This window comes from Mustelus asterias, chromosome 24 (assembly GCF_964213995.1).
Source record: "Mustelus asterias chromosome 24, sMusAst1.hap1.1, whole genome shotgun sequence".
Taxonomy (NCBI): Eukaryota; Metazoa; Chordata; class Chondrichthyes; order Carcharhiniformes; family Triakidae; genus Mustelus; species Mustelus asterias.
In genome coordinates, this window is record NC_135824.1 from 16,338,520 (window position 1) to 16,354,437 (window position 15,918).

Consider the following 15,918-nt stretch of genomic DNA (forward strand, 5'->3'; position numbering starts at 1 on the left):
CTAAGATCAAGTGTAGTATCAATGTACTGCACTTGTTTGAAGTCATGAGGTTACACTGAGGCTTCATTTGAAGCAATTTTTTTAAAGAGGCATCTCGGCCTTTTAGCTCGGATGCAAATGAGATCAAGCCTTGGAGAAGGTGCATTGCCTGCTCCACTCAGCTTGGGATCATGGAGATCAAGCCCAAGACAGGAAGTGAGAGGGCTGTCTTGTCAGCTTGGATCTGGAATGTCTCACTTGCTGAGACTTTGGCCCTATTTTACCATTGCGTCATGCCTGTTTTCGGGCGCGAAAACATGGTAAAGTCGGGTGTGAGGCCATTAATCTCATCCGCGCCCACGTCCGCGCAGATAGCCACTTTACCAAGACCCGGGAATGGCTGCGATCTGATTCGCGCCCAAAACGGGCACAACGTCGATTTAAATGCATTTGCATGCATTTAAATGGAATTAATGAACAGCCCGCCCAACTTTATCAGCATTTCCCCCTTTACCACCGCGTTCGCCGATCCGGAATCACGCCGAAATGGACCTGCTGAATAAAAGTCTGAATCGGGCGCTCCAGCTGCTGAAGAGGCGAATTCAGAGCTTCCAAAGCTCCGTGACTCGGATTGGTGGTGAGGGGAAGGAGGGAGGCGGGCCAGATCATTCTCAGGGTGGTGGGGGGGGGGGGGGGGCAAGTGAGGCCAGATCGCTGTCTGGTGGGAGGGGGGGGAGGAGGGCGGATCGTTGTCTGGTGGGGGGGGGAGGGCCGATCATTGTCTGGTGGGGGGTGGGGAGGGAGGTGGGCCAGATCATTCTCTGGTGAGGGGGAGGGAGGAGGAGGCAGTTCAAATGTTCCTCTGGTGGGGGGGTGGGAGGGGGGGGGACTGAGGCCAGATCATTCTCGGGGGGGGGGGGGGGGGGTTGGGGGGAGTGAGGCCAGATCATTCTTGTGGGGGAGGGGGGAATGAGGTAGATCATTCTCGGGGGGGGGGGGGGGGGGAGTGAGGCCAGATCATTCTCTGAGGGAGTGAGTGAGGCCAGATCGTTCAAAAGCGGGGGGGGGGGGGGGAGTGAGGCCAGATCATTCTCTGAGGGAGTGAGTGAGGCCAGATCGTTCAAAAGCGGGGGGGGGGGGGGAGGCGGGTAAGATGTATCTCTGGTGGGGGGGGGGGAAGGCCCCATCGCTCTCTGGTGGGGGTGGGGGGGCTGATGCATTCTCTGGTGGGGGGGCAGAGGGGGTCCGCTGCCCCCCCACCAGAGGGGACCCCCTCTGCCACTCTGCAGGCCTGATCGCTCACTGGTGGGGGGGGGCAGATGTATCTCTGGTGGGGGGGGAAGGGGGCAGGGGGCCGCGATCGGTCTGGGTAGCGGATGGGTGAGTGGATAAGGGGGACAGTGATGTCTGTGGGGGCCATTGCTCCCACTTTTCGCTCCTGGGCCGCTTTCTCCGCTTTCTGGGGCCCGGGAGCGATCTGACACGGGCGCGCTTTTTCCATTTTTTTTCTAACTGCGCATGCGCAGTCCGGAGCTCTGATCATTTCAGGCGTGCTAAGCCCCCCCCCACAGCGCGATTCAGACCCGCGATTTTTTTTTCCAGGCTAAGCGCGTGAAAGCAGATTTCCAAGTCAGATCTGAATTGCGCCCAGATTCAGCACTTAGAATGAAAATGGTAAAATCAGGCTCTTTGAATTGGACTTTGATTGGATTGAATTGGATATATTTTTTAAAACTCCACACAGACAGTGACCCAAGCCAGGAATTGAACCCAGGTCCCTGGTGCTGTGAGGCAGCAGTGCTAACCACTGTGCCACCGTGCTGCCATATGGCTATCACACAAAGAGCAATAATATTCAGGCTCTTTACATACATCAAGTAACATTCTGAGAAACCTCATTTACAGTAAAGGAAATTTTTCAGACATTTTACAATGGTTTTACAAATGTTATTTTAAAGGTTGCCCACATAAAACAAATTGCACTCCGAGGTGCTTCAATACAACTGAGATACATAGAATATTCACTGTATGTATTCAGTGAGTCAATCTTTTATTGATTTTGAGGGATATTGCACATGAATAGGATTGAACAGCATGTTAAGCACGGAACATTTTTTTACTGTCCTACATTGACATTGTTTTTGCATAAATTAACAATGCAAATGATATGATTGATGCCAATTTTCTTGTCAGCTCTCTAAGTGTTTGCTAAGCTTTGCTACAGGATGAACTTTCACGGCCCGTCAAGGATCGTGGGATTATATTCATTGGAGTTTAGGAGGTTGAGGGGAGATCTAATAGAAACTTACAAGATAATGAACGGCTTAGATAGGATGGACGTAGGGAAGTTGTTTCCATTAGCAGGGGAGACTAGGACGCGGGGGCACAGCCTTAGAATAAAAGGGAGTCACTTTAGAACAGAGATGAGGAGAAATTTCTTCAGCCAGAGAGTGGTAGGTCTGTGGAATTCATTGCCACAGAAGGCTGTGGAGGCCGAGACGTTGAGCGTCTTCAAGACAGAAATTGATAAATTCTTGATTTCTCGAGGAATTAAGGGCTATGGGGAGAGAGCGGGTAAATGGAGTTGAAATCAACCATGATTGAATGGTGGAGTGGACTCGATGGGCCGAATGGCCTTACTTCCGCTCCTATGTCTTATGGTCTTATGGCCTTTTGATTTTGTTGAAGATGGAGCTTTTTATTCCCAATACTTTACATTCTGGTATAGATAAAACTCTGGCATCCTATTAGGCTAGGTTACAATCATTAGCTACAATATGCCTGAAGATTAGTATTGAGAAGCATCACGCTCTCCTGCAATGGGTCTCCCTACTCATAAAGAAATCAAACGTGCTGGCAAGTTACACTTGATCAATGTTTTGATTTTGCCCATCGGTTATATTGTCCTCTGGGAGGTATGAATAAACGAACAGGTCCAGTAAAAAGCAGATTGAAAGGGTCTCCTTGAACCTTGTCCATTTTATTGATAGCCATGTGCATGAAATGTGTACAGCTTGTTTCGGGTCACAGCTTTTGTTGTCCTTTTTCCAAGAAGTCGGATTGATCCAGGTTTTCCCAATTCCGGGTCCCCATGCCTGGTGTAAAAACTTTTATCATTACATTTCCTTAGTTTAGAGGGCATGTAACTCTTACACAAGTGTTACAATTTGGGTTTTCATAAGTTGTACAATCATTTCCAAAAAATGAGTTGCTTCCTACAATCTAGAAGCTGAATCTTTTCAATAAATTGCTCTTAAAAGTGAGCAGCGATCCATGAACAATTAAACGTACCCCACCTGCAGGAATCTGATCACTGAATTAAACGATTTTCGCACACTTTGGAATGGCAGACATTAAACACATTGGGTTTAGAAGACTGAAGCAACTAATATTGATGAACAATCAGTTAATTCCCATGTTCCTAAATATATGGAAATATGAGATATAAAATCTCAAATACAGTCTAGAATATATGGGATGATTAAAGAAGTAACGCTTACAAAAGTTTTGCTTTGACTGATTTTTAATAACAACTTACTTCTTCTACCATATGTTTTGTAACCCATCGTACAAGGAATAACACAAAGGTGGGGATTCTCCGCCCCAGTATTCAGCGAGTGGGAAAGCCAGTGAGGCGGAGAATCCAACAGGAAATCCAACCAAATGGCTTTTACACCAGTGACATTTCCCATTCCCATTTTCCCCACTCCCCACCAATGACATAATGGGGTTACCACCATGAGAGTTCAGTAACCCCATTACCATATATTTACATATCATTGTCCCCACACGTTAGGGCATCCCCATTATGTCGGCAGGGTTTACAAGGCCTTTTGACAAATGGGGACCTGGCGAGCAGTCCCTGCTGGGTGCCCCTGGGGTTGGTGGGGGGGGGGGGGGGAGCGGAAAGAGAGTCATGCCTGACCAGTACCCCTGGCAGTGATCCCTGTTGCTGCTCCCAGCAATGCCCAGGCACTTTCTCCTGCGGAGGGGAGGACTTCCATTGGCGAGGTCAGTTGTGGAGGGGAGGGGTGGTAGGGAATCCTTTTTGATTTTTTTTTAGCCCTTTAAAAACAGCCCTCTGATCTCCTGAAAGCCGAGTTTCTTGGTGGATGGGCACATTCAGTGCCGCCCTGCCAACGTGACACTGTAGGAGCCACCTCCAGGATTTTTTTCCAGCAGTTCAGCCAGTGGGCTACACATCGCTTTTCCCACCCGAGTCAAAAAATGATCGAAGTGCGCCCCGTGCTTTGACCATAAATGGATTCTTTGCCCATATCTGGACTATCAGAAGAATCAGTGAATTGAAAACTCTGAATTGCTTAAATTCTTTGAAAAAGGGACTTTGAAAGATGATAATGGTGCAGAGAACAATCCAGTTACATAATGCAAGTGTGACACTTGACAGCATTCATATAATCTGCTCATAACAGTTCACAAACTTGCCCATGGAAATACAAACCTCATCTTTCACCAATAAACTAAGTCACTTCATTTTTTTTTAATGAATGTTTTATTGGAAGTTTTCCTTTTTACATTTTACCATAAAACGCACAAATTCCCAAAATCTAGTAAAGTGCAGTGATGATTATTCCAGATGTACACACAGAAAAGACCGTTAAATATTCACACAAATGCTTCAGATTATCAATCATTGCAGTCTGCACCGCCTCTCACAGGGATAGTGAAAGGATACCAGAATGGGTCGGTGCAGGCTTGGAGGGCCGAAGGGCCTGTTCCTGTCCTGTAATTGTTTTTGTTCTTTGGGGGAGGGGGAGAGGTCTCAGGATAAAGCCATGAGCATACAGCACCATGGAGCACGCCCTCAAGATAACAAAGACAGAGCAACACAACATACAGGATCCCTCATCAGGTAAAACACAATCAATCGGGACCTAAGTCAGCATCCCGGGACCTCCAAGCAGTGGAAGGATACCCCACAAAAAGAACATCAGGATACCGCCATCGGTACAAGACGTGGCGTGGTGTTGGGACACTCTCATATGCAGGAGCCAGTAAGAACATAAGAACCTAAGAAATAGGAGCAGGAGTAGGCCATCTAGCCCCTCGAGCCTGCCCCGCCATTCAATAAGATCATGGCTGATCTGAAGTGGATCAGTTCCACTTACCTGCCTGATCCCTATAACCCCTAATTCCCTTACCGATCAGGAATCCATCTATCTGTGATTTAAACATATTCAACGAGGTAGCCTCCACCACTTCAGTGGGCAGAGAATTCCAGAGATTCACCATCCTCTGAGAGAAGTTGTTCCTCCTCAACTCTGTCCTAAACTGACCCCCCTTTATTTTGAGGCTGTGCCCTCTAGTTCTAGCTTCCTTTCAAAGTGGAAAGAATCTCTCCATCTCTACCCTATCCAGCCCCTTCATTATCTTATAGGTCTCTATAAGATCCCCCCTCAGCCTTCTAAATTCCAACGAATACAAACCCAATCTGCTCAGTCTCTCCTCATAATCAACACCCCTCATCTCTGGTATCAACCTGGTGAACCTTCTCTGCACTCCCTCCAAGGCCAATATATCCTTCCGCAAATAAGGGGACCAATACTGCACACAGTATTCCAGCTGCGGCCTCACCAATGCCCTGTACAGATGCTGCACGACATCTCGCCAAGGATTCTTACACCATGCCAAGATTCACTAAATTAAATGCCATCTTTTTAATTAATTATGTGAATCAATGCAATCAGTGAATCCATGACAGGAAATATGTCATATTGGCATTAAAATATGTTCAAACATTTGGCCGAGATCTCCTCTTTTGCTTAAATGATGAAGTTGGAGACTCTGGCATCCCAAATCAAGGTAGGAGAAAACGACCATAGCAATGACGATACATGCGGCATTCATTTGGCTCATCGGGCCTTTGCTGGTGTTCCATCTTCAACTGGTGTTAGCTTCTCGAGTCCCAATATAATCAGAGAAAATAAACTAATTGTGGACACACCTAGCATTTGTTCTTTCACCTTCCAGCTCATTTTCAATCAGCAACATGGGCAGTATTGACCTCTGAGAACTATTGGATCATTACTAGTGCAAGGTCAACTGGAAACCCGGTAATTAATGGGTAGCCTGCAGAGCATGATTTGAAATACTTTTAATGGATTGGGTGATGGTCATAAAATCTCACAACTGAATTGCTATCAATACTGTCCAAGTTGATGGATTGAATACACTGACAGCACAGACACAACAGGCCTCCATCTGTGCTTTATCTTCCTGGGATTCTCAGTGATGGTGCAGCTCTTCCACTAACCTCTGGCAGAATCCTCCAAAGTTCACCATTTTCATAGAGAGAACAAACAGAATGTCATCTGCAATGACTTCTATACCAGGGTAAAGACCCTGTATTTTAAGCTAGTTTAAAGTAAAGTTTATTTATTAGTGTCACATGTAGGCTTACATTAACACTGCAATGAAGTTACTGTGAAAATCCCCTAGTCGCCATACTCTGGTACACTGAGGGAAAATTTATCATGGCCTATGCAGCTAACCAGCATGTCTTTTGGACTGTGGGAGGAGCACCCAGAGGAAACCCACACCGACACGGGGAGAATGTGCAAACTCCACACAGTGACCCGAGCCAGGAATCGAACCCAGGTCCCTGGCGCTGTGAGGCAGCAGTGCTAACCACTGTGCCGCCTCTGATAGGAGTCAGATCCAACTGGTTTCTAACGCCAGAGCTTTTGATTTTAGTTGTTTTAAGATGCCTACAATATCTGTCATTACTTTTACAGCATTAAGGATTGTGTTTCTTTTGAAAATTCAAAATGCAAGGCAGGGAAAATGTCATTTTTTAAAAAAGTGTTTTCTCTAAACCCTGCAGCTTTACATTCTCTGCTTCAATTGTGTAATAACAGACAACTAGCCTTTTTGATTTGTTCTTTACATGCTACTGCTGTGGTCATAATGACATATATTGTGGCACATGTAGCCTTTTTTGACTCAAATTCCTCTGTTGTTTTCAGCACTGTTTCTTACCACATTGTTTGAAATGCGTGGCTTTAATTCCTGGGAGATTTATTAATTCCAGTATCTGGCTGTAAATACCCTCCAGCTTGTCAATATTTGCTCATCAGCAACTGGCCATCTTTTTGACGACTATGGTAAATTTACACTGAGCTCATTTGTTCCCTGAGTAACAATGAGGGTGAATTTAATTGCTTAAGCCTCCCTGTATTTCTGCTACCCAGTACTTGTTGCTTCTACAAATAATTCCAACATTCATAATTGAGTTGCCAGGTTTAAATATGTTCTACGGACACTGCTCTCACGAACGTATCTAGGAAATCTGAAGCTGCAGGGAGAACAGAATTCGTGGATTCCTATTCAGCTGAATGGCATAGACATCTTTTACACAAGGCTGGCATGCTAGTCATGAGAAGCACAAAGGCTCATAGTGGAGGACATTATCATAGTGAAAAGAGAGATGACCCATGAATCAAATCAAATTCTACCACCTAGATGAAAAAGGAAGCAGGTACACCGCAACCTGCATGTTCCCCTCCAAGTTACAAACAACCCGGACTTGGAAACATATCACCGTTCCTTCCCCAACACTAGATCAAAATCCTGAAACTCCCTGCCTGACAGCACTGGTGATGTACCTGCAGCACACAGGTTGAGGCAGTTCAAGGCAGCTGTTTCCCACCTACACAAGTGCAAGTATGAATGGGCAATATATGCTGGTCATGCCAGTGAAACCCACAACCCGTGAACAAATGAAATTAAAAAAGTGAAGAAAGCATTCGGCAGAATGGATACCTTCTGCCATGCTGCGTTAGTAACATCACAATTACTCAAAATGCTCTGTAACCATAAAGCTGAAAAGAAATTCCTCGATTAAGAGTTTCAATTTCACTGAAACAGCTTCAGGCCAATCCACATCCAACAACCTGCTCTGAAAACCCTGTTCACATCTTGACAGCTGTGACAAATCCCACCACTGCAAAGGAGACAGACAACATTTTTTAAAAAAACAATTCATTATTCTAAAAAGTCAATTTTTCCCCTCTCCCAATGTTAGCAGATACTTTTTTTTTTTAATTCCAGGATCCAGACCTGCACCTTTGCCATAATCTGATCAGTTGTTCCTTGGGCCATACCCCCATGTACTGAGTTTGGTTGAAATTCAGCCATTAGTTTTTGAGATTTGTTTACAAACAGACTAATAAACGTTACCTCCACCCTCCAGTGGCAGAGTGAAAAATAATTCCAAACTTCAGTTTTGTATTCCAAAATGGCTTTATAATCTTACCCCATTTTTAATATCATTCAAGTGTTGACAATTCTCGATTGTATAGCTCATCTTATGTACAAGATTACTGATGACGATGACTAATTGCATCTGTAGGTTCAATACCTCTGTTCTTTCCCAGGGTGCAGGAGACACAAAGGAAACTGAAAAGAAACCCAGCAAGAACGATTTAACTGAAAATCTAAACCCTCAATGATGGCGCAGTGGACAAAGCTAGCGTCCCGTGACGCACTGAATCATAAGACCTGGAAAGTCAAGTTTAATTCTGTACTCTAGTCTCCTGATCTCAGCTAGGATGAGTGTATAGATGCTGAATTTGCCTCTGAACTCCAGGATTATCGATAGGTATTCAGTGGTTCCTCCAAATGCACAACAGGCATCCGGCTGAAGAGAAAGAGAAAATGCTGGAAAACGTCAGCAGGTCTGGCAGCATCTAATTCCAGCATCTGCAGTAACTTGCTTTTATCCTGCTGAAGAGACTGGTTCAGCTGCTATGTACGTCATGACTGAACAGTTGATTTCATTTGTTAAGGTACCCTCTGTTCTCATCCGACATATAGTTAGGTAAGTCAGGACAAGGTGGAAAACCTCTACCTCTCATCTTCCTTCCATTAAGGGCAGCACAGCGGCTAGCATTCCTGCCTCACAGCGCCAGAGACCTGAGTTTAATTCCGGTGACTGTCTGCGTAGAGTTTGCACATTCTCCCCACGTCTGTGTGGGTTTCCTCCCAGTCTAAAGGTACGCAAGTTAAGTGGATTGGCCATGCTAAATTGCCCCTTAGTGTCGGGGGTAAACACATGGGGTTACGAGGATAGGGCCTGGGTGGAATTATTGTTGGTACAGGTTCAATGGACCAAACGGTCTCCTTCTGCACTGTAAGGATTCTACGATTTTTAAAAGTTGCTGTTCTAAATCCTGGCACTCTTAATTATGATCAGTATGGTAGAAGTTTCAATCCATTTTGCACCAAAATAGTTCTCCCCAAATATATTAAATGGAACACAAGGTGTCATCTGGCACTCTGTCTGCTGCAGATTCTATACATAGTACCAGTTCTGGATTACAAGTTTGTCTCTGAATATGTAATCAACTTCTGTGCTTTGTCCAGGCGTCTCCATCATTAGTTTAAATCATTCTAAGGTTGCCTGTTCACTGTCAATCTCTAACAATTGACAAAGTAAAAAATGTCACAATTTGTTAAGTGCTTAATTTATACACTTTATTTATATAACCAGAAATTTACAATAAATCATCTTTAAATCCTTTAGTGTTCCAATAAAGTAAATTTCTAAAGGATTAGAGCCAATCCTGTTTCTGGTCAGCAATAGCATAAAATGAAGTACAGAAAAATATGGTACAGATTTATTTCTTGTGCATGATATTAAATGCATCTAAAACAATGTTATATATACTTGAGCACTAGCAAAATGAAACCAAAATCATGTCCAAACTATTGTAATCAAGAATTGAAGCTGAAATCCCTGCAATACCTGTGTTAGTAAAACCTGTTTATTGTTTAGCTCCATCGACACTTGCTGTGACTCTTTTTGCCTCAATTTGATTCCTAAACCTTGAACTCAAACAGAAATTCTACCTTTTAAAAGGAACAATATACCTTTGTAATAAGACCACAACACATCTAGCCCAAAGTAGTAAGTGACATTTTCAGACACATTGGAGAAAATTAAAGGGGGACATCCAGTAAGTTTAAGTTTTTCTGTTCTTTTGGGGGTGGGTTGGGGGGGGGGGGGGGGGGGGGGGGGAGAGAGAGAGATAGAGAAGCGGGTGTCTCTTTTGTTCCTAAACAGTTACTGTAGGGAAGCAGCTGTTAAAAACTGTATCATAAACACATTCAGAATGTGTTTACAGTAAAATTCATAGACGGCATAATGTCCACTGTACAAAATGTTACTATCTTACAAATCCATGATCAGTTTCACTGCTCTGCTGAGATCATGTCAAAGGGGGGAGGAGACGACTTTTAGCCCTTTCCCAAAAAAAGGGCAACTCCCGCTGGCGAGAGTAATGGGTTAATGACACATTTAAAATTAAATAAAATAAAAATAGTTTCATGTTGTACGAGGCTCATCTTTGCATAAATTGCTCCAAATTGTAGCTGTTTAATTATTAGCTGCATCTGCTTGGCGATGCCACCGATCATCTTCCACTCCAGAATCATATTCTTCTTCAACAGGTTCCTTGGATGTGGCTCTAAATACAAGAAAATATCTAATCAGTTAAAAATGATTTAATTGAGGAATCTACGTGTTTTAAAAAAAGTCCTTCAAAATATGTGACACACCAGCAAAACATCTGCCAGTGAAATCTAACATTTATTTGACCCCTTTTATCTGGCTTTGTCACTTTCATAGAATCCCTACAGTGCAGAAGGAGGCCATTCGGCCCATTGAGTCTGCACCGACCACAATCCCATCCGGGCCCTATCCCCATAATCCCATGCATTTACACTAGCTAATCCCCCTGACACTAAGGGGCAATTTAGCATGGCCGATCCACCTAACCCGCACATCTTTGGACTGTGGGAGTAAACCGGAGCACCCGGAGGAAACCCACACAGACACGGGGAGAACGTGCAAACTGCACACAGACAGTGACCTGAAGTTGGAATTGAACCCAGGTCCCTGGTGTTGTGAGGCAGCAGTGCTAACCACTGTGCCACCGAGCCGTCCAAATACCTAAAAGCTACAAGAAAAAGGGTGCCAACAAAACTGATTTCTCAAGCCCAATGCAGTGGTGCCAAAATGTAGCTACCATTCATGATCGGATTCACGTAATGCTTGATAAAAAATTGTGCTGCTTACTCTATGTGGATGCATTTCAGCTCTCCTTTAGGCAAACAGGCTTAGGAGAAGGAATGATCCAAATCCAGCGTCAGCAATGTCTGATGTGTTCCCCCCACCCCACTCCCAAAAGTTTAGGTGCAAAGCTTGTGGGGGTGGGTGGGGTGAGCAGGGAGACACTATAGCAAATATTGATGTCTGCTTTCAGGACAGAAAATATTTTACAAGCTGTAAAGAGCAACTAAAAGCATGATAAAACACGGTCTCATAGCAACCAACTTCTATTAAGAGCCAAGCCGCCAGGTAAATGGAATTTTATCAACTGACAACCCACCCAAGACAACAAATGAAATTTGAAAGAGCAGGTACAATGACAAATGAGCTCAAGACACGTTTAAGAACCAAGTTTCCCCTTGGCTATTATGTCATTACCAGAATTAATGATCTTTCAGCTTGGTTGTTCAGCAGATCAGAGAACGTTCCACTGCATGACTCCTACAAAAGGATTTGGTCCCAGGTCCTGCAGGAGAAATTATCCAGTCTTCTGGGCTAATTAGTGGCCTTCAGATCTGATTTATGATATTTTCCCTACATGAATTCAGCATGGAGTTAGAGAAAATGTACTGCTACATTTCCTCAGGAACTGTACTCTACTAAATAAATGATGTTAAAATTACACTGTGGTAGAGTTATTTGCTGCGAGAAAGGACTTAGCCAGCCTACCCCACATGCTTGAGGGAGAAGGCAAGAAAATAAAGCACAGTCTTGCATTGCAGGCAAATGAAACAATACTTAAACAATAAAAGGGAGATGCGACTCAATAGTCTCCAATGCTATGAAGATGGCTGTTGTTATATGTTTGCAGGAATCTGAAATGCGTTTTGACTGCTTTTTTTTCTTTTCAGCAGCATCTGGAAACGTGCAAGGGTTACAAATAGCTTACTCCAGTTTGTCAGGACTGATAAGCAAGTGGGCATAGAACTTGCATAGTGCTAGATACTGCCATAGTATGGCTTTCAGGGAGTTCACTGGGAAAAACTGTATCCTTAAATGTGTTATCACCAACAATGATCTAGTTTAAAAAGTTTTTAAAAGTTTATTTATTAGTCACAAGTACGGCTTACATTACACTGCAACGAAGTTACTGTGAAGTTCCCCTAGTCACCACAGTCCAGTGCCTGTTCGGGTCAATGCACCTAACCAGCACGTCTTTCAGAATGTGGGAGGAAATCGGAGCACCCGGAGAAAACCCATGCAGACACGGGGAGAACGTGCAAACTCCACACAGGCAGTGACCCAAGCCGAGAATCAAACCTGGGTCCCTGGCACTGTGAAGCAGCAGTGCTAACCACTATGCTACCGTGCCATCTCTACTTCTGCAGATAATTAAAATTAGCTAAGTGTTAAATAGAAGCTTTTACCAATTGTAAAAGTGATGCGCTCTATATTCAATGACACCAACATATCAGAATCTTACACAAATTTTGTACCTCCCAAAGCAGATTCTGTCAGATCCACATTTTATCTGGAGCTACATGACCATTGAAAATTTACCGTATGTACGCAGGTGGTTTCTTTCCATCCACAATGTCTTTGTCCACTTCCACAGCTACAATGTCAGAATTTGGCACCTCAAACATTGGCTCCAACAGCAACTTTTCCTGAAAATGCATTTTTTTCTTTCATGAGTTGCAGTTTCACCTCACCACCCCCAGAAAACAAGTAACCAACCATCTAAACCCCCAGATTAGATTTGGTTCTCTTTGGAACTTCTGAATATTTCACTTAACTCTAACTTGAAGGACTAGCCCACAGCAAGGTACTTCTTTGATGCCTCATATCGAATAGGCCCTAACATCTCCAAGCATGGCTCCTTGTCAAATGTTGTTTGATAATGTCTTGGGACATTATGTTAAAGGAGCTACATAAGTGAATTTGTTGCTTCAATAACCCTTCCTTTCAAATAGAAGAATGAAAAACTTTAAAATATAACTTAAATGAGATTTCACAAAGCAGCAGGGATATTAGAAAAATCCTGTCACACACTGCTTACTGTATACCCCACTACAGTAATCTGCCCATGATAAATTTCACATTTGTATTTAAAATATGTAACTACTTGATGGATCTTTTTCATTCTGACATTAAATAGATACTCTACATTATCCAGTCAGGAGATTATATTTTCCAACACTCTCCCCAACTCCTCACTCTTAATTAAGTTGTTAAAGAACAATAACCTTGTAAACTAGACTTTTTTCAGTAATGTTTTTAGCAACTTACCATGATTGACCTAAGACCCCGAGCCCCAGTCTTCCTTTCCAGAGCAAGTCGAGCGATAGCTCTCAAAGCATCCTCAGATACATTAAGATCACACTATATAAAGTATATAAAAAGCAAGTCAGTAACACCAAAACAACTCTTCATTTCACAAATTATTGCCTCCAAACATTTTTTAAAAGTAAAATGGTTAGATTCAAATTGTAAGACTCAGGGGAAATCGTTTTTTTAAAAAAAGGCAGGTTTATATTTAGCTCAAGTCTTTCAATTATTACTTATCACCCATTGTTCACCCAATAACATTTCTGGTATCATTCGATGTACATTTTTAAAGTAATAACCTTTGACCGATTCAGATTATTTCCATTTATAACATGGCTGAGAGGTAAGTTTGTAACCCATTGCAATTGTATTATCTAGCAACATGAAAGTCATGGAATTCAATCCGGAGAGGTATGCGGTAATGTGTGTTGGGAGGGCAAACAAAGCAAGGGAATAGTCAATAAATAAATGGGAGGAAACTGAGAGGGGTAGAGGAAGTGGGAGACCTTGGAACGCATATCGACAGGTCCCTTAAGTTGGCAGGACAGGTACATAAGGTGGTAAAAGAAAGCATATGGAATGCTTTCCTTTATTGGACAAGGTATAGAACACAAAAATCAGGGATATAATACTGGATCTGTAAAAGACACAGGTTAGGCCACAACTGGAGTTTTAAGTACAGTTCTGATCACCATATTACAGGAGGGACACAATTGCTCTGGAGAGAGCGCAGAAGAGATTTACAAGAATGTTGCCAGGGCTGGAAAATTGCAGCCACGAGGAAAGATTAGGTAGGCTAATGTAGTTTTCAAAGAACAAAGAACAAAGAAAATTACAGCACAGGAACAGGCCCTTCGGCCCTCCAAGCCTGCACCGACCATGTTGCTCGACTGAACTAAAACCCCCCACCCTTCCAGGGATCACATCCCTCCATTCCCATCCTATCCATGTATTTGTCAAGATGCCCCTTAAAAGTCACTATTGTAAAACTTCCACTACCTCCCCCTGGCAGCGAGTTCCAGGCACCCACCACCCTCTGTGCAAAAAACCTGCCTCGTACACCTCCTTTAAACCTTTGAACAGAGAAGGCCGAGGGAGTGACTTGATTGAAGTGTACAAAATTGTGAGGCACCTAGGTAAAGTAGATAGTGAAGAATTGCTTCCCCTAGCAGAGGTCAATTGCCAGGGGGCACAGATTTGTGATAAGTAGAAGGATTAGAGGGGATATTAGGAAAACCTTTTTCAACTAGAGGGCAGTAGGTGTCTGGAATGCACTGCCCAGATTGGTGATTCAGACTCAACTCATTAAAAATGTACCCGGATCTACATCTGAAGTGCTGTAACCTGCAAGGGTGCTGGAAGGTGGGATCAGAACGGGCAGCGAGCTTTTTTTCGGCCAGCTCAGACATGATGCACTGAATAAGAACATGAGAACGTAAGAATTAGGAGCAGGAGTCGGCCATCTGGCCCCTCGAGCCTGCTCCGCCATTCAATAAGATCATGGCTGATCTTTGTGGACTCAGGCTGAATGGCTTCTTCCTGTGCCGTAACATTTCTCTGGTTCCACGTGCTTTTTGATCAGTGAACTGCTATTCTTGGCCAAAGCTACCTGAAACCTTGAAAAGGACAAGCAGTAGCTGGAGTCCAGATGGCATTTTTGTGCAGCAGGCACCAGAAGCAAGTTATATAGTTGCATTGCACAAGGAATTTTAAGGAGATATTTCACATGAAAAATATTCAAAAATCATACATAATTAAGGGACCAGTTAACAATGGAAATCTTTAATCATCTTAAATTTAAGCAAACAGTAGTTCTCAGATGTTTTAAATATTTTATGAGCAAGACAAATTGTAAAGGAAAATGAGAAAATCTGCATTCCAATGAGGAATGCAAAAATGATCCAAGGACGGTATATAAATGGACCCAAGTAGGTTTGTTAGATGGACTGAGGCCGTTTCATTTCTTCCCTCTAAATGTCCCGTAGCTGATGAAACAAAGATCCAGTTTAAAAAGGAAGCCAACGTATTTTATCAGGCAGAAATATTAAGTCACCCACTAGCAAAATCAGAGAAGAATCAAGATTAGCGGTTCCCACCTTATCCATACTAAATAAAGCCTGGTACTGTGGGACTACAGCGTTTCGAGGTTCTGTTAGAATTCGCACCAATGTGTCCTCATTTAAGCTATGCAGGGGAACTATCACAGGCAGGCGCCCTACAAATTCTGGAATCATTCCAAACTCTATCAGGTCCCGGGCCTCGACGTGGCGAAGTAACCTGTCCTTTTCTTCTAATTCTTGAACAGTATTATTATCACCGCTTGTGTTCGCTAAATCAGCAGCCGCCGCCGCCCTTCTCCCTTTGCCAAGATTTGAGGGGGTGCCAAATCCAAGGTACTGTAGAGATAGAAACAAAGTGTGAACGTCACACAGGAAACTTACTAATGCATGCAAATTATTTACTTTGGCAAAAAAAAAATTTCAAAAACTCCATTCATAATAATGAACAGTTTAATTATGGTTGTGTTGACAATTCAATCA

The 15,918-nt window shown here is 43.3% G+C and overlaps 1 protein-coding gene across 2 annotated transcripts in view; it reads right to left on the reverse strand.

Annotated features, from left to right (window-relative positions):
• Positions 1-10,026: 10,026 nt before the first annotated feature.
• clpxa (caseinolytic mitochondrial matrix peptidase chaperone subunit Xa) overlaps positions 10,027-15,918 on the reverse strand; it is a 47,517-nt gene continuing 41,625 nt past the window's right edge. For both annotated transcript variants that reach the window (XM_078241328.1, XM_078241327.1), the window contains 4 exons: positions 15,475-15,774; positions 13,340-13,432; positions 12,611-12,717; positions 10,027-10,466 (listed from right to left, as the gene is read on the reverse strand). In XM_078241328.1, coding sequence (XP_078097454.1) covers positions 10,376-10,466; positions 12,611-12,717; positions 13,340-13,432; positions 15,475-15,774 — 591 coding nt within the window. In that variant the 3' untranslated portion in view covers positions 10,027-10,375. The remainder of the gene's footprint in view (positions 10,467-12,610; positions 12,718-13,339; positions 13,433-15,474; positions 15,775-15,918) is intronic.